This window comes from Ipomoea nil, unplaced genomic scaffold (genome assembly GCF_001879475.1).
Source record: "Ipomoea nil cultivar Tokyo-kokei standard unplaced genomic scaffold, Asagao_1.1 scaffold0848, whole genome shotgun sequence".
NCBI classification, from domain to species: Eukaryota; Viridiplantae; Streptophyta; class Magnoliopsida; order Solanales; family Convolvulaceae; genus Ipomoea; species Ipomoea nil.
Window position 1 is genome coordinate 1390878 of NW_017617276.1, and position 21801 is coordinate 1412678.

The window sequence follows — 21801 nt, forward strand, 5'->3', positions numbered from 1 at the left end:
AAAGATTTGCATACCAATGAATGGTTAAGATTATTGAGATTTAATCCAAACGGTTTAAAACACTTCTGATAAGGTTTGTGATAAGATTTCATATCTTTTGTTGGATTCCGCGTTGGAAAGATTTGCATACCAATGAATGGTTAAGATTGTTGAGATTTAATCCAACGGTTGAAAACACTTCTGATAAAGTTTGTGATAAGATTTCAGATCTTATTATAAATACTAGTACATCACATACAAAGTTATCATTCATCTCTTCATCATATCAATATTCAATTATGAATTCCAACAATGGTAAACGCACTATACCATTTTCTTGTTCATCTTCATCTTCATCCTCACCTTCACCTTCACCCTCACCCTTATCCCAACAATCAGAGGATGATCTTGATCTCAATACTCTAATACAATCACAAGAGCAAGCATTACTAAATGTATATGCTAACAACAACGCTGTCATGACTTACTATATGGAAACTATGGCTAATCAAGCTAGCAACTCAAGGCACGGTGGTTCGGTTCCTAGCCATAGAGTGATTCATCGTGATCGTGTAGATGGTGATAGAAGGTTATGGGCTGATTATTTTTCAGAAAATCCAAAATATAATGAAACAATGTTTCGTAGACAATTTCGAATGAGTCGAAATTTGTTTTTACGCATTGCCAACGCCGTTGAAGATCATGACAACTACTTTTTGCAACGGAGAGATAGAATTGGAAGGCTAGGCTTGTCTACTTTACAAAAAGTAACAGCAACCTTTCAAATTTTGGCTTATGGAGTACCAGCGGATGCAACAAATGAATACATTCAAATTGGAGAATCAACTGCAATTGAAAGTGTGAAGAGATTCTGCCGAGCAATTGTAGAGGTGTTCGGGGAGCTCTATCTAAGAGCACCTGATGCTAATGACGTTGCAAGGTTGCTTCAAATTGGCGAGAGTCGTGGTTTTCCAGAGATTCTTGGGAGTTTAGATTGTATGCACTGGACTTGCAAAAATTGTCCAACAGCTTGGGCAGGACAATATTATGGGCGTAGTCGAGAACCAACTATTATTCTTGAGGTTGTAGCTGATTATGATTTGTGGATATGGCATGCACATTTTTGTTTGCCAGAGTCAAATAATGACATTAATGTGTTGGAGGCGTCTCATTTGTTTGCAAACCTTGCAAATGGTATAGCACCCCCAGCTCATTATGTTATTCAAGGAGAACAGTACCATACGGGATATTATTTAGCTGATGGTATATACCCAAAATGGTCAACCTTGGTACAAACCATTCATGAACCTCGAGGGCTAAAGAAAAAGTTATTTGCAACGATGCAAGAAGCATGTAGAAAAGATGTCGAAAGCGCATTTGGGGTCCTCCAGTCACGATTTGCAATAGTCAAGGGACCGGCTTTTTTTTGGGATAAACGTGTATTACATGATATAATGACATCTTGCATCATAATGCACAATATGATAATTGAAGATGAATGTGATGAGCAAGCGGATATACAAAGGTGGAGAGAAGCGCCGGCTATTGAAGTTGATATACGTAGAGATGAAGCTACTCTATTTTAAGAATTTCTTGCTCGACATAGACAAATAAAAGATAGAGAAGCGCATTATGCACTTCGTAATGCATTGATTGAGCATTTGTGGCAACTATATGGTAATTCCGAAAATTAAATGTAATAGTTGTTATATGTTATATTATTGGTGGAATAAAAATATTATTTGCATTACAATTAAATTTCATATTAAAAAATTGACGTAAAAAATAAAAGTTATAATTTATGAGAAAACAAATTATTTTTGTGTAGAAATAAATTTGGTGTAATGGGTTGGAGATGAATAAAATTTGGTGTAAGAATATTCTGAGAATATTTCTTTTGGTGTAAAATTTGATGTAGAATTTGGTGTAATGGGTTGGAGATGAACTCAGCACCATCATTAGTCCATAATGACTCACTGCTGGAAATCTCGCGTTTTCCGTCCAACATTTCCGTCCAACCGTAAATTGGTCGGTATTTTACTAAATATTTCAACTTTTTGTTACTAAAGATGGGTGGACGGAAAGTTGGTCGGAATTTCCGTCCAACGCGCGAGTGTTGAACGGAAATTCCGTCCAACACTCGCGCGTTGGACGGAAATTCCGACCAACCTATAGTGTTGGTTGGTAAAGTCGAATTGACTGATAGGTAGAAATTAAAATAGTAGGTATTTTAATATCCGTCCAACATAATATTGGACGGAAATTTAAATATTTTTAATTCACTTGATTGGAATGTTTGAATTAAAAAAAAAAATCTTTTTATATTAAAAACTTATTAGTTACTTCACGCCTCTCTTCTCTCTAATATTCACGCTTCTCTTCTCTCTAATAGTCAAAAGAACAGATCTGCTCTCTCTTGCGAAGCTTGGCTTAAGCTTTCACACTCTCTCGACCTCTCCGTTCGCTGCCCTCTCTCGCCCTCTCATCTCCGACGACGAGAACCAGAACAGACCGTCATTTCCGCCGCCGCTCTTCCTTCTCCGACTATGACAACCGACAGCCACCGCCAAAGCCTCAGCCACACTCGTCGCCGCCCTTCCTTCGTCGGAGCTGCCTCACTCGCCACCGCCACCACCCCGTAGCTGCCGATTCCAAAAATAACCGGTAAGTTTATTTTTATATGGATAGAGGGCAACTGTCCACTTGTCGAGCAAGGAGCCAAGGAAGAAGACGGTTCACACTACCTCTAAACTCTTGATTCTTACAGTAAGTCGTCGGATTGAAAACTACCTTATTCAATTTTCAGTCTCAATTCGGCCCCCTTTTCCTACGAACTACGAATTATGCATACTGCTTTCAAATTTTTTTCTGGTGCTTTATATTTTCCGAGACTATTTGTAAACTATGGAAATGAAAAAATGGAGTTCCATTTTGAGTTATAGGCTGTTTTGTTCGGGAATATGGAGCGAGGGGAGTTGACAGAGTAGGAGACTTCCATCTACGATCGTCAGATGATGGAAAATACACTACTTCTGCTTTGTGTGGATTTGTTCATGCACAGGTAAATTTATGTGTGTTTTTGTAGGGGGAAGCATTTTGTTATGCTCTCATTTTGCTATAAATGTATGAAGATATAAAGTTTAAGGATGCCATCAATTTCAAATTTCCTTTCTTTCAAAACTGCTCTTTTCTTGAAAACTAGAGATGACTTTTTAGATATGTATACACAGTATATTGTATACAGTCAAGGTTGAGCTAAGAAACAAAGAACTTGAAAAACAATATGTATGTGAACATCTTTTCTTCTTATCTGGTCATTCTGGTGAGGCTTTGCTAACTTTTTCATAAGGAGCAATTTACATAGTAATTTAAATGTATACACAAATGTTTATGTCCTCTTGTTTGAAATAAATGTGTATTTAATACATATATCATATTGATTTGTTGATATAAATATTTATTCTTGAGGATGTCAATATATGCTTATAGTGTATCTTAAGTTGCATCAATAACATTTTCTACAAGATGTGCATATAGCATTTGTTGATAAATATTTTGATTATTGAAATGTAAGCTGTGTACATTAGTATATATACATGTGTGCATTTGCAGTTTTAATGCATTCCACTAGAACAAAGCTATTCACTATTGCTTGGCTTCAGAACACTAAAAGAAATTAATTGGATAGCAAATGCATAGGATTCATGGATCTCCTACTAGCAAAGTGATACTTTCATTTGCACGTGCATACATATTATTTCTGAACGAAATAAGTTTTAATATATATATAGCAGCATTACTAACTTAAGTAAACAGGTTACAGAACTGAAGGTTCAGAGATTCTGGTGTGCAAATCGAAGATGTTATGCTGAACATAGCACGGGTTTAATTGAGCTTGAGTTTAAGGTACATTTTTGGTAATGATGTAAACACATAGTTATTTACCATTAGTAGGGTGGTTAAACTTGTTGTGTGATATATTGCCAATAAATTCAAATTATCTTTACCGTTGCATATTTCTATTTGGGATTATTCCAGTTTTGGTTCTTTGAGTATTGCATTTGGTTTACTTACAATACATTTCTATTTGTTTATTTGTATCATCCATAAAGATGGGTGGAATATTGCACTGCATGCTGGCCCTTTGCTTAGTCACCTTTAACATGCTATTGCGTATTGATTATACACATGTCAATGTCTTCAATGGAATCTGACATAAATTAATAAGAGATATAAGGTTAAGATTCAGGATCTGGAGAAAGTTCTGGAGCCTTTATTTTACCACTGGAAACAGAAGAGACAATCAAGAACTTAGGCATTTGGTGACTTCACAACCGCATGGTAAGAAGAAAAAAATGTTATCGTTGGTGTGTGTGTTTATTTATTTTTATTTTTTTTTGTGGGGGTGGTTGGCTCTATTACTCTTGGTAGTTGAGAATCTCTATCTCATATAAGCATACATGTTTTTTTTTTTGTGATGACATGAATTAATGTGGTTTATAACTCGTGCCAATGTGGTTTATAACTCGTGAGCATGAGTTCCTCAAGGAGATCGGAATCGGCCCTACAAACCTCAGCTGCTACGTCAATGGGGCGTGGAAGGCTAGTGGACCTACGGTCTCCACTGTAAATCCGGCCAACAATGAGGTCAGTTCATTTAGTTAAGTTTTCTTCGTTTTGATTTTGAAAAGCAGGCAGTGAGATTATGAGAAAATGGAGTGAATAGTTGATGGAGATTGGCAATAACGGCAAATTGCATAAATGATTTGGTTCTATGAGTGAACTTCGGAGTGTTTTTTACACGAAAAATTTTGGAGTTCCTAATTTGTTTGAAGTTTATTGTTCCGAATTTCATTGATTCGACAAGTATGGTTGATAATTATTTGTTAATAAGGAGAAGTTCCTTTTATGGATTGCGGCTCTGATAGTTTATTTTTATCTTTATTTTTGTGTTCATTAACTCATACCATAGCCGAAGTTGTTGAAGCTTCAATTGAAGATTATGAAGAAGGCATGCAGGCTTGTAACGAAACAGCAAAGCTGTGGATGCAGGTATATTCATCACGATGATATCAATCTTGCCACCCTATCTTCACTTTTGTCAAAATCACCTGCCTAAAGTATTGTCACTCACATAATTGTGTGCCTACAGTGTGAAAAACATCTTAATTTTGTACTTGATCTCTTCTTGACTCCTTTAGTGTAAACTAAATGTCTTGATTGTTTCTATTTTGTTTCAGATTCCAGCACCAAAAAGAGGTGATATTGTTAGGCAGATTGGTGATGCACTTAGAGCAAAACTTCACTACTTTGGCTGACTTGTTCACTTGAAATGGGGAAAATACTACCCGAAGGAATTGGAGAGGTTCAAGTATGTTTACTTTACTAAGTCTGTGGTGTAACAAAAAAGTCTTATTCTTCTGCAACAATGAAACTGTTCCTTGACTTGTTCTCCTGCCAACAATAATGTACAAGTTAATTCCATTTTTGTGAAGGTCTACACTTGATCAACTTCATTGAAGAGGTTGTGGATGCTGCATTGATCAAAGCCATTGAAGCAGTGCCGGATTTGAAGGCTTATTTGGGTGCAGCGAGCATACTTATGTAGTATCAAATAAGTATATTTTCATACTTAAGTAGTACGGAGTATCAATCAAGTAGTATATATTTTTTATGTTTTTTTTTATGAACATGAACATAATTTTTGTTGTAAATAATTTTGATGTTTAAATATATTTTCAATTTTCAATTTAGTGTGTTCATTAATTTGTTGATGACATAATTTATAAAAAACAGTTATAAATAAAATTGTGGTAATATAAAAATAATAAAAATATTCCATATGATTTAGGATTTTCCTACCAACAGTTGGAAGGAAAATAACAAAATATAATAGGTGAGTTTTCTGTCCAACGTTGGGTCGAAATTTCCGACCAACGCACGTAGTTGGACGGCATTTCCGACCAACGCACAAAGTTGGTCGGAAGTTCCCACGTTTTAAAAATGGTGGGTTATTTTCCGGAATTTCCGTCCAATTTTTTTTTGTTGGACGCTATTTCCGACCAAAAATTGTAGTTGGACGGAATTTCTCACGGAGGTTTTTTCGAACGTTCCTTTTGGTCGGTATGTTGGACGGAAACGTCGTTTCCGACCAATATATCGCGTTTTCCGTCCAACATTTGTTGGACGGAAAACGCCAGATTTCCAGTAGTCCTGTCATTATCATCTCAAATCTCCATTACCACCCTTATTAATCATAACATTACCTTTAGCTTAACATTAACTCATAAAACAAAGTTCTGCCAACATCTAACCATCATCAACGCCATCTAACATCCTAACCTTGAACATACCCATTAATCCACTAATTATTATCTTCAATACTAAGCTTCAAGAATAACAACCACATTTCTCACCTAATCTCCATGTTCCACCTTCGGTAGAGGAAAAAAATGGAGTCGCTGGGCTTCACTGTTGCCGTCAACACCACTAACCCCCATCGTCCAAGCTGCTCTGCCGGAGAGGAGATCGTCCACCGCCGGCCGCTGCTTCGCCGAGGCTCCATCTCGCCGGTCGTTGCCGGGAACCGAGGAGGATGGAGGAGGCTGGAACTGCCGTAACCACTACCGAGTTTGCTCTACTGCTGGGAGTTGCAAGTCGCCGGAGAGGGGACGGCAACCACCACCGTCCACCACTAAGCTTCACCGAGAACAGATGAGGTTCTTGCCGCGAAGCTGCTCTGCCATCGCTTCCTTGACCTTGCTCAGCTGCTCCACTGGAAAGAGATGCGAAGAGGGGGATGAGGTTAGGGCTGAAAAGGAGAAGCCGGAAGGAGAGGCATGGAGGCCTCGGTGGTTGCTGATGTGCTGAGTCGAGAGAGAGAAACGGAAGAAACGAAGGGGATGTTTGGTTGCTAACCTTCTCAACATAACATAACGTGTATATATATATATATATATATATATATATATATATATATATATATATATATATATATATATATATATATAGGGAAGGGTTTAGGTGCGGGTATAGCTTCCCGTGCGGTTGTGCGGTTAAATCTGAGCAGTTGATCAAATTTAGATCAACGGCTCAAATCAATGAAAATTAAAAAAAAAAAAAAAAACGCGTGCCTGGAACAAAGAAGTATAAGCTAAGGTGCACCTTAAGTGTTAGATTTGAATCACAAACTCACGCACTTTAAGTACAAAACCCACACACATTAAGCACAACCTCACGCACATTAAGCACAAAACCCACGCACTTTAAATATTAACTCACAGACTTTAAGTTTCAACAACTACTGACATTAAGTACAAAACTCACGCACATTAAGTACAAAACCCACGCACATTAAGCACAAACATCACGCACATTAAGCACAAAACTCACGCACTTTAAGTATTCACTCACAGACTTTAAGTTTTAACAACTATTCACGTTAAGCACATCCCCACGAACATTAAGCACAAACCTCACGCACATTAAGCACAAAACACACGCACATTAAGCACAAAACTCACGCACATTAATCACATATCCGCTCACCTTAATTCTGACCTAGATGCAAAAATTACAAAATTGCCACCATGTTTTTTTTTTTAAACTTTGATAATCCTGGACGTTGATTAAAGCGAGATGAATGACTCAGATTAAACCGCACAACCGCACCTGAAGCCCTCACCCGCACGAGAACCTCTCTCTTTCTCTCTCTCTCTCTCTCTCTCTATATATATATATATATATATATATATATATATATATATATATATATATATATATATATATATACACACACACACACATATATCTACTATACTAATAAGAGCCCAAGAGAGTTAGGCCTATAATGGGTAGAAAAAATGGCGGTCACAGATTTTAATCAAATGAATGGCTCAGATTGATTAAAAGATTGATAAGATTTAAATTTTACACTAAAATTTCCTAAAATATCCACACACCGTTACTAATTACGTTAAAATTTTAAGAATTGCCGTTAGTTCACCGTTAACTTATTGATTTCAATAAAAAAAAAAAAAAAAAAAAAAAAAAGGTCTTAGGTTCGAACCTCATCCCAATCACAGTTGGCATAATTAGTACTCTATTTTACTCTTATTAAATTATATAAATAATAATTTAGTAGCTACAACCAAAAATTATAGATATGCATTTCTTTAATTTAGAATTATGTGTCCACAATGCCTTTATTCAAAAAAAATTATTCATTATCAATAAATTAAATAAGAGAAATAATTGTATTAGTTATATTGTCTTTATTTTTCTACAATATAAAAATTCTTTATATTCAAATTTATTAATTGATTATATTCGCTACATTGTCCTTACAATGTCTTAATTCAGTGAAAAAATATTATTCATTATCAATAAATTAATTAAGAAAAATATTTTCATTAGTTATATTGTCTTTATTTTTCTCAAATGTAAAAATTTTTACATTCAAATTCATCAATTGATTATATTCACTACATTGTCTATTATCTTTTTTGTGCACTATTTTTCTAATTAAATATCAAAGTAATAATACAAAATAATCCTATATATTTATTTACCAAGTATTTTATTAATACCATGAAAAAATTAAAAAATATATATAATTAATAAAGCCAACCATATTAACTACTTGAGAGATTTTGTGACAAAGAGAGTATTCAAATCACACAACAAATTGAAGTCAGAACTACCCTGCAATGTCCTTGTTTGACAATCAGCAGTTAGCGGATTATATTAGCGGATTTGACCAACGAATTTATTTAATTATTAACATTGGGTAGAAAAAATGACCGCCAAAATATTAAATCAAATGAATGGTTCAAATTGTTCAGGTTTTAATTTTTTTAAAAAATTTTCTAATTTATCCTTAATTATATGATTATCCATTTAACTTTTCCGTTAAATACCGTTAATTCACCGTTAGTCTAATTCTAATATTAACGTCTAATATAGAATTATATTTACACCATTAATTTAATTCTAATATTAAAGTCTTAATTGAACTTAACCACAAATCCTAATGTCGAAATCTCCTCAAACAATATTAGTATATATTTAATATTTTATGCCCTAATTTTTATTTGTTCTCCCTTATGTCCCGTATTTGGTTTCAACCATACATATACAATTATTTGATTGACAATTATAATCAATCTTGACTATATTATCTTGCATTTGTAAACTTAGAATTACCTATTTAACCCGCATGGGCTTAGCTCAATGGTTTAGTGGGCAGTATTCGGGAGAAGAGACCAAGGTTTGAACCTCGGCGGCGGCAGTGCGGGAATTATGTCCAAAGTTGGCAGATTCCTTGTTCGCACCGGCATTTGGTCCTGTCTGCTGAACCATTGAGTCACCGTGATTTACAACTTCCTACAATGCTCTGTCGGGTCAGAGTGTGGGGGCCCTTGGGTTAGGGGACTCAACCTTTGGGAGAAGAATTACCTATTTAAATACGCAAATTCAACCTTCAATTATCTATGCATGAACAATTTCAATATAATCTTGCCTTAATATACTTTAAAGTACTTATTTAAAAAAAAAAAAACATTGGGCATTATCCCAATCGCGCAATGCACGTAAAAAACTAGTACATTAATAAGAGCCCAAGAGAGTTAAGCCTATAATGGGTAGAAAAAATGGCGGTCAAATTTTTTAATCAAATGAATGGCTCAGATTGATCAGATTTTAATTTTTCTTTAAGATTTCCTAATTTATCCTTAATGAATATGGTTATCCGTTAACTTTTCCGTTAAATATTATCTTTTCCGTTAATTTCTGTTAGTTCACCGTTAACTTACTCATGATTTTAATAAGAAAGGTCTTAGGTTCGAACCCCATCCCAATCAAAGTCGGTATAATTAGTACTCTATTTTAATCTTATTAAATTAAATAATAATTTAGTAGCTACAACAAAAAATAATAAATATGCATTTCTTTAATTTAGAATTATGTGTCTACAATGTTTTTATTCAAAAAAAATTATCCATTATCAATAAATTAAATAAGAGAAATAATTTCATTAGTTATATTGTATTTATTTTTCTCCAATATAAAAATTCTTTACATTCAAATTCATCAATTGATTGTATTCGCTACATTGTCCCTACAATATCTTTATTAAAAAAAATTATTCATTATCAATCAATTAATTAAGAGAAATAATTTTATTAGTTATATTGTCTTTATATTTCTCCAATGTAAAGATTCTTTACATTCACTACATTGTCTATTATTTTTTTGTGCACTATTTTTTAATTAAATATCAAAGTTATAATACAAAATAATGCTATATATTTATTTACCAAGTATTTTATTAATACCATGAAAAAATTAAAAAATATATAATTAATAAAGTCAATCATATTAACTACTTGAGGGATTTGTTGACAAAGAGAGTATTCAAATCACACAACAAAATGAAATGAGAACTACCTCGCAATGTCCTTATTTGACAATCACTAGTTAACGGTTAGTGTTAGCGAATTATATTAGCGAATTTGACCATCGAATTATATCAACGGTTGGTAAAAAAAAATATTTGAAAAAATTAGTTGTGTAGATTAACATTTAAAATGAGCTAAGGGTATACATAATAATAATAATAATTGATAGGGGTAATTCCCGTGTAGTAGGTGTAGTAAGTTTATGCGGTCGTAGGCAAGGCTCGGATCTCTCATGCGGGTCGGGAAGGTCCGGTCTTGCCTCGTCCCCCCCCCAAAAGTCCCCTTCAAGGTGCATTTAATGCGCTATTTATAGGGTCAGAAAGGTGGGTCACGCCGGGCTTCCGGCATGTTAGACACGTGGTGGGCATGCACCGGGTGTTACCTGTGGCCGTGTCGATGTCTGCCACGCGGCGCTAGAGGTCTGACTTCTCCTCCCCTCTGGTCGAAAGTCACCCAAGGACGTCCGATCGGGATCGCCCAGTAAACCGGTCACTTCCCGGTGGTAAAGGTCTGACATCTCCCTCTCCACCTGGGAACCGCCTATGGGTTGTCGGTCGTGACCCTCCGACGGGCCGATTGTCCCGGGGGTGCTGCGGGGCGACCTCGTCGTCCGGGGTTCCCTAGAAACCACCGGTCGGCATCGGTCGGGTACGACGGGAGGGCCCATGTCTGAGGGTCGGGCTACGACCCGGTCTCAACGCGATCGGGCGTCGGGCGTATATCCTTAGACCCGAGCGTATATCCCTATCACATAGCCCCCCTGGCTCGTGGCTCGACGACGCTTTCCCCGGAGGAGGGGTCTGAGCCAAGGTCTTGGGGACGCGTGCCCGGGGTTAAGCTCGCACGAATCGCGGATCACCTACGCCCGCGTTACGCGTCGTCCGTGAATGCGAGGGGACACGCGTCAGTCGCACCATCTCTCGAGATGCGGACCTGGGAACCAGGACGCGGAACGTCTTCGCCTCAGCCCCCTGCCTATAAATAGCGGCTTTGCATGGGGCCCCATTACGCTTTCACCAAATCTCTTAGACAACCGGACGTTCCCGAGCGATTACCCTTCTTTTTCCCCGCAGCATCGAAGTGTTCTCATTCGGTAAGCGATCTTTTCTTCTTTCGCTCTTCTCCCTTTTCTTCCTTAAATAGCTTCAGGATCGTTTAGGTTTTTAGGGGTAGGTCAGTCGACGACTTGGGCATCTTTAAGTGGGGCACCGATCGTCTGAACCACTTCTCCCCCTTGATCTTTTAGGGGCGCAAGGCATGTCGAGCTCCGACAGCCAAAATTGCTCGGCACGGGACTATGCGGCCGGTAGTGACGACGAGTCGGTCGGGACGAGATCCGAGAGCTCGCCATCTCATCCATCTGATTCAGCATGCGTGGGCGGCAACCATTCTCTTCGGGCAGACACCGGCAATGCACTAACTATCGGACTACAGGGCGACGACGGTGGACCGAGCAGAGCCCCGGTGCTTGACTGCGCCGCCGAGGAAGGCCAGACACGCGGCCGCGGGGATTTTACCGGGGCGCCCAGCACTTCCGGGCAAGATCTCCCGGTTTATGGCAACGACGGTCAGGGGTTGCCCCCGGGCGTCTTGGCCGCAGCCCTTGACCCTTCGTTGTCCCCCAGGTCGGCAGCCCGATTGGCTGACGATCTGTTGACTAAGAAGAGGATGTTCCTGAGTAGTATGTCCGCTGAGAAGCATCATAGCAAGCTAACCAAGAAGGAGGCGGAAGATGCTGCTACCCTCCTGACCGGACACGTGCAATTTAGCACTCGGCGGTCCGAGGGGACGGTCGTCGACCGGACGCACGGGCTTTGGTTAGGGATGCACTTAGATTCCATTAAGACCCCCTTAACCTACCCGTTCAGCCCATTCCTTCTTGCCTTCATGAGGCATTACAGAGTCATTCCGGGCCAGATCTGCCCCAACGCACACCGAATTCTCGCTTGCTTCCCGCAGATCTGCGCTCGGCACAACTTAGTTTGCACCGTCGAGCTGTTCAATTTCTTGTACACAGTCCACCCGCTCGCGGCTCGATATGGTGGCGGATTCTTAGCCGCTCAGACCCGGAGTCATCACTGCAATATCGTTGATCTCCCAGAGAACAACCGTGGTTGGAAGAACCGGCTAATCTCGATCGAATACCCTTGGCGACTTCCGGTTGAGAGGTCTTGGTCACGCCACTTCACCGCGTGCAAACGTCCTGCGCCTACCCGGGCTTTGAAGGACGCGGCTGTCAAGATTTCCTCGGAGTTCTACGAGTTCCTCGTCTTCCGGTCGGCCACCGAGTACGAGGAAGCCAACCTCGAACCGCCTCGATACGATGAACCGGAGAAGTACGTCCCTCGACGCATCGAAGTGACGGTTGCTGTGCCGCCAGTCGCATCGACTACCAGTCAGGAAGGTCTGATAGCGAGTCGTTTCCGGGCCACGGGACTCCCTTTCGTACCTCCATATTATTAGTGTTAATTGGTCGTTATTTCTTCGCAGGTATGAAGCCCGGTCGTACGTTTCAGACAGCTCCCACGACTGTCAAGGTCCCCCGGCCCAAGGCCGCCCTCGGGGGGAAAAAGGTGACCGCGCCCGACGCGCCTTCGGCGGCCATCCCACTGACGTCCGTCCCGACGGCCGTTCCCCTAGACACCACCACCCGGGTGGATGAGTCGGGCCCTACTTTCAGCAGCGGGTCGGATTTGCAAATTATCCGGGCCACGGGCAAGCGCGGGAAAGAAAAAGTGGGGGAGTCGGAGGGGGCGACCAAACGGGCACGTCATCAGAGTCCTCCCGACCCGACTCCCATCATGAACTCCCTGACGGGTGGCGATCTTCCGGGCAACCCGCTTGCCAAGATGAGCGCTATTTTCCCGGCGGAGGACGATATGATCGGCTGGACGCCCGAACAGGTCTCCGAGCGAGGGGCTCAGAATCTCGTACAGGTACGTCTTCGTTTTTCTTCTTTTAACTTTTCCCTTAAGTTTGCTCGCCTCCTGAATACTCTCCCTTTCAGCTTTCCCGGGTGCTCACCTCGCTTTACTACCGCTCCAAGAGCGGGTCGGAGAGCGAAGTGCTCAAGAAGGAGGCCAAGGAGCTCAGGAAGAAGGTGAAGGCGGCGGAAGACGCCAAAGAGATTGCCGAGACCATAGCGAAAAGGGCGATCGGGGAAACGGCCGAGGTCCGGAAAGAAGCCGAGGGTCTCCACTCGCGGTTGAAAGATCCGGCCGGTTTGGCGGCCAACCTCTGCCAGGATCCGGTTGTTGCCGAGCAATTCTTCCGGGAGTTCATCAAGCACAAAGTGGCCGAAGACATGATGTGGGTCTTTGGTAACTGGGCTTATGCTTCCGGCCAACGGGACACACACCGGGAGGTGAGGTCCGTTTTGACCGAGGTGTTCGAGGGGGATGATCTCGACACCATCCTGACCAACCTCCCGGAGAGCGTCGCTGATCCCGGTCCTATGCCCTACACGGAGCCTGAAGCCGAGCCCTCTAATGCTGCCGAGAAAGATCCCACGAACTGAAGATTTTCCGCTTTATTATTTTTGGTTATTGTTCGGGAGCCCGGCCCTGTTGTGCCGGGTACTTAAACACTTGCCCGGCCGGTTTAATGACAACCGTTTCAACTTCGCTGCTACCGGCTTCTTGCTGGCGCTTGGCGAAGTTAGCCTCACCGGCATTGGCGTAGTCAGTTACCCTTCTGATCGCCTCATCGTAAGTCGTCGGAGGGTGTAGGATGAATTCCTGCTATAAGGCCCCAGCTCGCAGGTTGGAATGCAGGACGTTGATTGCTGTCCGGTCATCGAGGGGCTCGACCTCACCGATTGCCGCTTTCCACTTTACGAGAAAATCCATCAGGGATTCGCCTTCGAGTTGTTTGGCCTTTTCAAGATAGGTGAAATGCTTCCGGACTTCTTTGGAGGTGGCGAATTTGTGGACAAACCTATTCGCCAACTCCGCAAAACAGGCGATAGAACCGGGCTCCAATGTCTTGAACCAGTCCGCCGCTCTTCCCGTCAAGGTTGAGTAGAACGCTCGACACATCACTGCGTCGGTTACTCCCATCATGAGCATATTTCCGTAGTAGGAGTTGATGTGCGCTTCCGGGTCGGTCTTTCCGTCGTATCCCTTGTTCCCTGGCACTCGCAAGTCATGGGGGTAAGGAAGGCTCATTATGTCTTCGGTGAAGGGGTTGCGGAGTAGGGGTTCTTCAGGTTCGGATGGCCTATGACCGTGCTCGCGTCTCCATCTACTGAATTCTTCCCGGACCTGTCGTAGCAGGCCCCTAGCTTCATGTTGAGGATCTTCCCGGTCGGCAGCTCGTCGGGCGTTTCTCCTCGACCGGCAGCTGCTGACTTCGCCCGACGCTTCCTGTCGGGGTCCGTCGAGGTTCACGGATTCCTCCACATCTTGTCGGGCTCCGACCCGTTGGTGTATAGACGGCTGGAGGCGGACGAAAGCGCTCATTCGGGCGGGGACTTCCTCAACCCCTCGCTCGTGAGCTACCCCAGGCCCGAGCCGCGACCGGGCTGGTCGACGCTCGGATTGGGCCCTTCGTAGCTCTGATGCTGCCGCTGGTGCTGATGCCATCGATTGGCCGGGCTCAGGTGCGTTCGGCATCGGCATCTGCATGTTTGGTATCGGCATCTGCATATAAGGCTGGTAGGTGCCCGGACCTGGTTGGTACTGGTATTGGGCTCCAAAGAAGCGCGGTGGGCTTTGCCAATACGGGTACGCCTGATCGAACATCCCGGGCGCGTACATCGGGTACTGGAACGGCATTTGTCCGGGGATGCCAGGAAATGCCACTCCGGGCTGAATGAAATTAACCGGGTCGGGGGTCATCTCTCTGCCCGGAGGTGTGTTGAGGTCCATCCGCGGATTCAACTGCGATCGGAGGTCCGACGAGCTCTCTTCAGCTTCCGCGTCGGTGTTGAAGTCCATGAATGGAAACATTTTGAGGATCGGTCTGACACTTGCCGAGTGGCTTTCAGTTCAATCCCCACAGACGGCGCCAAAATGATAGGGGTAATTCCCGTGTAGTAGGTGTAGTAAGTTTATGCGGTCGTAGGCAAGGCTCGGATCTCTCATGCGGGTCGGGAAGGTCCGGTCTTGCCTCGTCCCCCCCCAAAAGTCCCCTTCAAGGTGCATTTAATGCGCTATTTATAGGGTCAGAAAGGTGGGTCACGCCGGGCTTCCGGCATGTTAGACACGTGGTGGGCATGCACCGGGTGTTACCTGTGGCCGTGTCGATGTCTGCCACGCGGCGCTAGAGGTCTGACTTCTCCTCCCCTCTGGCCGAAAGTCACCCAAGGACGTCCGATCGGGATCGCCCAGTAAACCGGTCACTTCCCGGTGGTAAAGGTCTGACATCTCCCTCTCCACCTGGGAACCGCCTATGGGTTGTCGGTCGTGACCCTCCGACGGGCCGATTGTCCCGGGGGTGCTGCGGGGCGACCTCGTCGTCCTAGGTTCCCTAGAAACCACCGGTCGGCATCGGTCGGGTACGACGGGAGGGCCCATGTCTGAGGGTCGGGCTACGACCCGGTCTCAACGCGATCGGGCGTCGGGCGTATATCCTTAGACCCGAGCGTATATCCCTATCAATAATAATAATAATAATAATAATAATAATAATAATAATAATAATAATAATAATAATAATAATAATAACAATAACAATAACAATAACAATAACAATAACAATAACAATAACAATAACAATAACAACAACAACAACAACAACAACAACAACAACAACAACAACAACAATAATAATAATAATAATAATAATAATAATAATAATAATAATAATAATAATAATAGTAACAAAGCCAATCATATTAACTACCTGGGATTAATTTACAAAAAGAGTATTCAAATCACACAACAAATTGAAGTGGGAAAATATGTCGCAATGTCCTTGTTCGATAATCAGCAGTTAGCTCTTCAATATTAGTATATATTTAATATTTTATATCCTAATTTTTATTTGCTCTCCCTTATGTTCCATATTTGGTTTCAACCATACCTATACAATTATTTTCTTGACAATTATAATCAATCTTGACTATATTATTGATCATCACACTTATGCTGAGACTCACACCAGCATGAGTCTCCTGCTCAGATTCTGATCACTGAACTCATGCTGACAAATCAATTATCTTGCATTTGTAAACTTAGAATTGCCTATTTAAATACACAAATTTAACATTCAATTATTTATGAATGAACAGTTTCAATATAATCTTGCATTAATATACTTTAAAGTACTTACTTTAAACAAAACAAAACAAAAAAAAAAAAAAAAACATTGGGCATTATTCCAATCGCACAATGCGCGTAAAAAACTAGTATGTATATATATATATATATATATATATATATATATATATATATATATATATATATATATATATATATATAGGGAAGGGATCAGGTGCATTTGTGGCTTCCCGTGCGGATGTGCGGTGAATTAATGTGCGTGAGGTTTATACTTAATGTGCGTGAGATTTGTACTCAATGTGCCTGATATTTGTACTTAATGTGCGTCATGTTAATATGCGTGAGTTTTGTACTTAATGTGCCTGAGTATTGTGTTTAATGTTCGTGAGATTTGTGCTTAATGTGCGTGCGTATTTCAGAATTACGAGCTCAGAAGGAAGCAGAACAGAAACTCACGCACATTAACACCCAAGCTTCTTGTTACTTCTTCCTTCAATTTGGCCATTGATTCTGGATTATCAGCTACTTTCAATGCAGTTGAATGTTTATATAAATGACGCACGCACAGTAAAATTTGCACAGCAGCTAAGTGTGAATTTCTGTTGTATTATTCCCATAATTCTTAACCACCATAGCTCGCCTCCGCATCATCATCATCAGGGAGGGGGCAAATGGCTACTGGGGATGGGGAAGAAGCTGACATCAATATTTTCTGCTGCATTTTACACATTCACGCACATCAAGTACAAATCTCAGGCATATTAAGCACAACACTCACACACATTGAGTACAAATCTCACGCATATTAATCCACCGTACATCCGCACGGGAATCATTCAACCGCACGGGAACCTTTCACTATATATATATATATATATATATATATATATATATATATATATATATATATATATATATATATATATATATATATATTATAACTAGTTTAATTTGTGTAGGGTTTCCAAGATAGTTTTGGGCTAGACTATCTTTAGAAAGTTGGGCTAAAGTATTGGGTTCAAGAACAATAAAATATATTCTTTGGGTTTAATAAATGAGTTTCAAATAAATTGGGCTTAGAACATTTTAGACTTAGAATGATAATGGAAGTTTTCGTCTCAAATAGTCTTTGGGTTCAAAATTTTAGGAAATAAATAATCGTAGAAATAAAACAATTTTATTTCGAAACTTTATAAAATATGAATTTAGAAAAATATTTTGGGTTGTTACAATACGCCACCCTTGTTTTGATAGTAAAGCGACGTTGAAATCATGGAGTCGCTTAAAACCCAAACCACCTCTCGCTTTCGGCTCACACAGCCTGTTCCAGCTCAGCCAATGAATTCCCCTACTACCTGTGCCACCGCGACCCCACCAATACAAGTTGAATAGTTTCTCAAGAGTGTCGCAGACACACAGCGGCAACAAGAACATTGACATCGTAAAAATGTGCATGGACTGAGCTATGCTTTTCAGTAAAACCTCCTTGCCGGCCCTCGAGAGTAGCTTATTTTGCCAAGTCTCAATATGCTCCCACCCCTTCTCTCCTATATAAAAGAACGTGGCAATTTTATTCTTACCAAGAACTGATGGTAGGCCCAGATATCGGCCTAAGTCCGCTGCAATGTTAACGCCAAGGCATTCAGAGATCAACGTCTTCATCTCGGTCGCCGTGTTCAAACTAAACATGGCATTCGACTTATCGAAGTTAATTAATTGCCCTGAAGCCGCACTGTATAAATCCAGACATTCCTTAATCTTCATTGTTTCCTACTGATTCGCCTTGAAGAACAATAAACTATCATCAAGCAAAGAAAATCTGCGTAATGGTCGGGGCACCCCGAGCCACACGCACACCGTGAATGTCTCCCCTTGCCTCCGCCTGCTATAGCAGGACTGACAGCCCTTCAGCATAAATAATGAATATGTACGGGGATAAAGGATCCCCTTGTCTAATACCCCGTGTGGGGCAAATTGCACCCACGGCCTCGCCGTTTACTTGAATAGTGTAGTTAACAGTTCTAACACACAACATTAGCAGCTCCACCCAACCCCTGTCAAACCCCAGCGCTCGTAACATCCTGTAACACCCCAGGTTTTCAGGATATTTAAAACTTATGAAACAAAGGTGAAATCTTATTAAATCCCAAAAACAGAATACAAGAGTACGGGGTGCTATGCCACACCTGAGTTAGAGAACTCAGGTGCACAGGCTAACTAACTAATGCCTCAATAATGTAAATGTGTGAACATGGCACGCAGGCCGAAGGGGAAACTAACTTCCAAGTTCTAGCGCGCTCCAGTGACTTACACTTCTGTGCCTGAAAGCCAAATATATCTGTTCAGCGAGAGATGCTGGTAACCCACTCCAACGCGTTGAAATACATTACATATAGAGATATATATAGATATACGGAAACCATTTTGAAGCATGAAGATATATCCTACGAGACTTTAGCTTTTAAAACCGGGAATGACTCGACAGATAAGGCTAGACACAAGCAACAGTTATAACAGGCGTATACAATCCTCAACAGGCAAGACAGATAATGCTGAGCACAATTAATAATCATAACCCAACGTAAACAATCCCCAGCATAAATCCCATAGTCACATCCCCCCGATATACTCATAAACACGACTCATCCATATCTCATCACATAGCACACTTTGTTGGCGCCACAGGACCAATCGCATGCCCATACATGAGGGTCAGCGCATATAGCTCTGACACGGCCTCGCAGCACCCTGCCCCGTCTCACATTACGGAGGAGCCGATCGCAACTGACTAATGGACCTTTGTCCTACATAATATTTATATACCTGACCGGTCTTTACCAGCCTGGTTAACAGTTGGGATGGTTCTCAGCCCATTTAACTGCCCGTATAGTGGACCTTTGTCCTATATAATATTTATATACCTGACCGGTCTCTACCAGCCTGGTTAACAGCCGGTATGGTTCTCAGCCCATCCGACTGCCCGTATAGTGGAACTTAGTCCTATATAATATTTATATACCTGACTGGTCTTTACCAGCCTGGTTAACAGCCGGTATGGTTCTCAGCCCATCCGACTGCCCGTATAGCCCGATTGATCTCAACCACATCGGGGTGACATGCACACATAACACATAGCAAGCACATGCAACCCATATTGACACATTGGGAAGGGTGAAAACGTATAACGAAACCTATGCGTGGTCATCCACAACTAAGAATACTCCTAAGGGATTCATACTTCTTATACCTAGGTCAACGGGATACCAGTCTAACTAGCATGCAATATATAGGACTCATACAACCTACGAACGGTATCCAAAATATCAAACTAGACATAGGCACGATAGACGGAGTCCGTTGGGACACTACGGGGGTCGGGGGAACATCAAACGGGGAAGCCAAAACCCCGGGTTGGGGTATTTTCCAGCGGGTAGCCGGTGGGTGGGGGTCCACCCGCCGGCTGCCCGCCGGCGTGCACTGTTCCGGGCAGCGGGTGCCCGGCGGGCAGCTGCCCGCCCGCCGGCTGCCCGCTGCCGGGACTGCCCGACTTGGCCGCGGGTAGGTGGCGGGTCCCCTACCCCCACCTACCCCCCACTGACTCTTTTCATCACAAAAATGCCCCGGGAACCATTGTGGAACCCGAAACCATGCTTAGACACTTTACAACGCAATTAACGATCAACACGTAGTCAATTAACGGATCAAATACGAGAAACGTACGTCACATAACCTATCATGCTTTTCTAACATAATCGACACCCCAAACATGCGATTTCCCACCCGATACACCAAGAATGATATCATACGATACAACCTAGGGTTCTAATCACTTTTATACCCACAAGAATACGATTCGTCCTCCAATTACAAGATTCAGTGCAAATAACACATAAGCATCAAGAATGCCATACAATTATCAAGAATGACATATAAACATCAAGAACTCCACATAATCATCAAGAACATCATAATTATCAAGAATCTCCCAATATCAAGATCACCCATGGAATTATCCCATCAATGATCAATAATAATATCGCAAATCATCAATACACAATAATATGGGGAAATCCTAAGAGGGGAATCATAGCTATGAAAATAGGTTTTGTTGAGACATGGGTTACCTCTTAGCCTTAATTAATTCCTTGGCTATGAAGGGTCTTTCTTTAAGCTTTCTTGCTTCCTTGATTTCTTCTAGGGGGATTCTTGGAGCTCTTTGGGGTGGTGGGCGTTATTCTTGTGGTGGGGGGTTTCTAGGTGCCCCTTAAGTCCCCTATTTATATATTTAGGTGTCCTAGTTAGGAACTAATATTATGGGCTTGCTAGTTCTATTTCTTTTGGGACTAAGGATTGGGTTTAGGGATAAGGGCCCGTGGACTATGGTGGGCCTTCCTAATTAATTATTGTGATTTAATTCTTTCTTTTGGGTGATTGATTAAATGATTTAATTGATCTTAGGGGTCGTAACACGGGGTGTTACACTCTCCCCCCCTTATCGGGAAGCTTCGTCCCCGAAGCTTGGTCCTTGCCGAGTGACTTTCTCTTAGTTACCTGGTGTGAAAAGTTCGGGGTAGCGTTCCCTCATTGTGTCTTTGAGCTCCCACGTTGCTTCCTCGGTCCCATGGTTGGTCCAGAGGACTTTCACCATTTCTATGGCTCGGCGACGGGTGTTTCTTGTCTTGGTGTCCAGGATCCGCACGGGTCTTTCTTCGTATACTAGTGACTCGTCGAGGTTCACGACCTCGGGTTGAAGCACGTGGCTCGGGTCGTGTACGTATTTCTTTAGCTGGGATATGTGGAATACGTTGTGTACTCGTTCTAGTTCGACGGGTAGGGCGAGGCGATAGGCTAGGTTCCCAACTTTTTCAATGATTTCATAGGGGCCGATAAATCGAGGGCTGAGCTTTCCTTTCCTTCCGAATCTCATCACCCCTCGTGTGGGCGAGATTCTCAACCAGACCTTGTCCCCGGTGTTGAACTCGGCTTGTTTCCTCTTTAGGTCGGCGTAGGACTTTTGGCGGTCCTGGGCAGCCTTCATCCTCTCCCGGATGTGCTTGACCTTGGTTATTGTATCCTGTAGGTGTTGGGGCCCTAGTGTTATTGGGTCGACCATGTCTTCCCAACATAAGGGGGTTCTGCATTTT

The 21801-nt window shown here is 42.0% G+C and overlaps 2 protein-coding genes across 4 annotated transcripts; both read left to right on the forward strand.

Moving 5' to 3' along the window:
• Window positions 1–214: 214 nt before the first annotated feature.
• Window positions 215–1565, forward strand: LOC109178499. The gene is made up of 2 exons (XM_019328121.1): window positions 215–952; window positions 1166–1565. Exons 1-2 carry the CDS (start codon window positions 279–281, stop codon window positions 1563–1565), a joined length of 1074 nt encoding a protein of 357 aa, XP_019183666.1. The 5' UTR covers window positions 215–278.
• Window positions 1566–2384: 819 nt separating this feature from the next.
• On the forward strand, window positions 2385–5669 carry LOC109178491. Of its 3 annotated transcripts, none has more exons than XR_002053723.1 (7): window positions 2385–2745; window positions 2916–3040; window positions 3796–3885; window positions 4229–4626; window positions 4952–5031; window positions 5220–5350; window positions 5475–5669. XR_002053723.1 is itself a non-coding variant. In XM_019328120.1 (4 exons), the coding sequence occupies exons 1-3, from the start codon at window positions 4492–4494 to the stop codon at window positions 5308–5310; spliced, it is 306 nt and encodes a 101-aa protein (XP_019183665.1). In that variant the 5' UTR covers window positions 4183–4491; the 3' UTR covers window positions 5311–5350; window positions 5475–5669. The 3 variants fall into 3 exon arrangements, 1 of the variants encoding a protein (XP_019183665.1); XR_002053722.1 differs by having other exon boundaries at window positions 2392–2745; window positions 2922–3040; XM_019328120.1 differs by lacking the exons at window positions 2385–2745; window positions 2916–3040; window positions 3796–3885 and having other exon boundaries at window positions 4183–4626.
• Window positions 5670–21801: the final 16132 nt, after the last annotated feature.

Bases quoted from the DNA above. Each gene is read 5' to 3' on its own strand.
- LOC109178491 (XM_019328120.1), top strand. From the start codon at position 4,492: ATGTGGTTTATAACTCGTGAGCATGAGTTCCTCAAGGAGATCGGAATC. The intron at 4,627-4,951 runs GTCAGTTCATTT...CTCATACCATAG, and splicing joins TAAATCCGGCCAACAATGAG to CCGAAGTTGTTGAAGCTTCA. The intron at 5,032-5,219 runs GTATATTCATCA...ATTTTGTTTCAG, and splicing joins CAGCAAAGCTGTGGATGCAG to ATTCCAGCACCAAAAAGAGG.
- LOC109178499 (XM_019328121.1), top strand. From the start codon at position 279: ATGAATTCCAACAATGGTAAACGCACTATACCATTTTCTTGTTCATCT. The intron at 953-1,165 runs AGAGATTCTTGG...GTTTGCAAACCT, and splicing joins GGCGAGAGTCGTGGTTTTCC to TGCAAATGGTATAGCACCCC.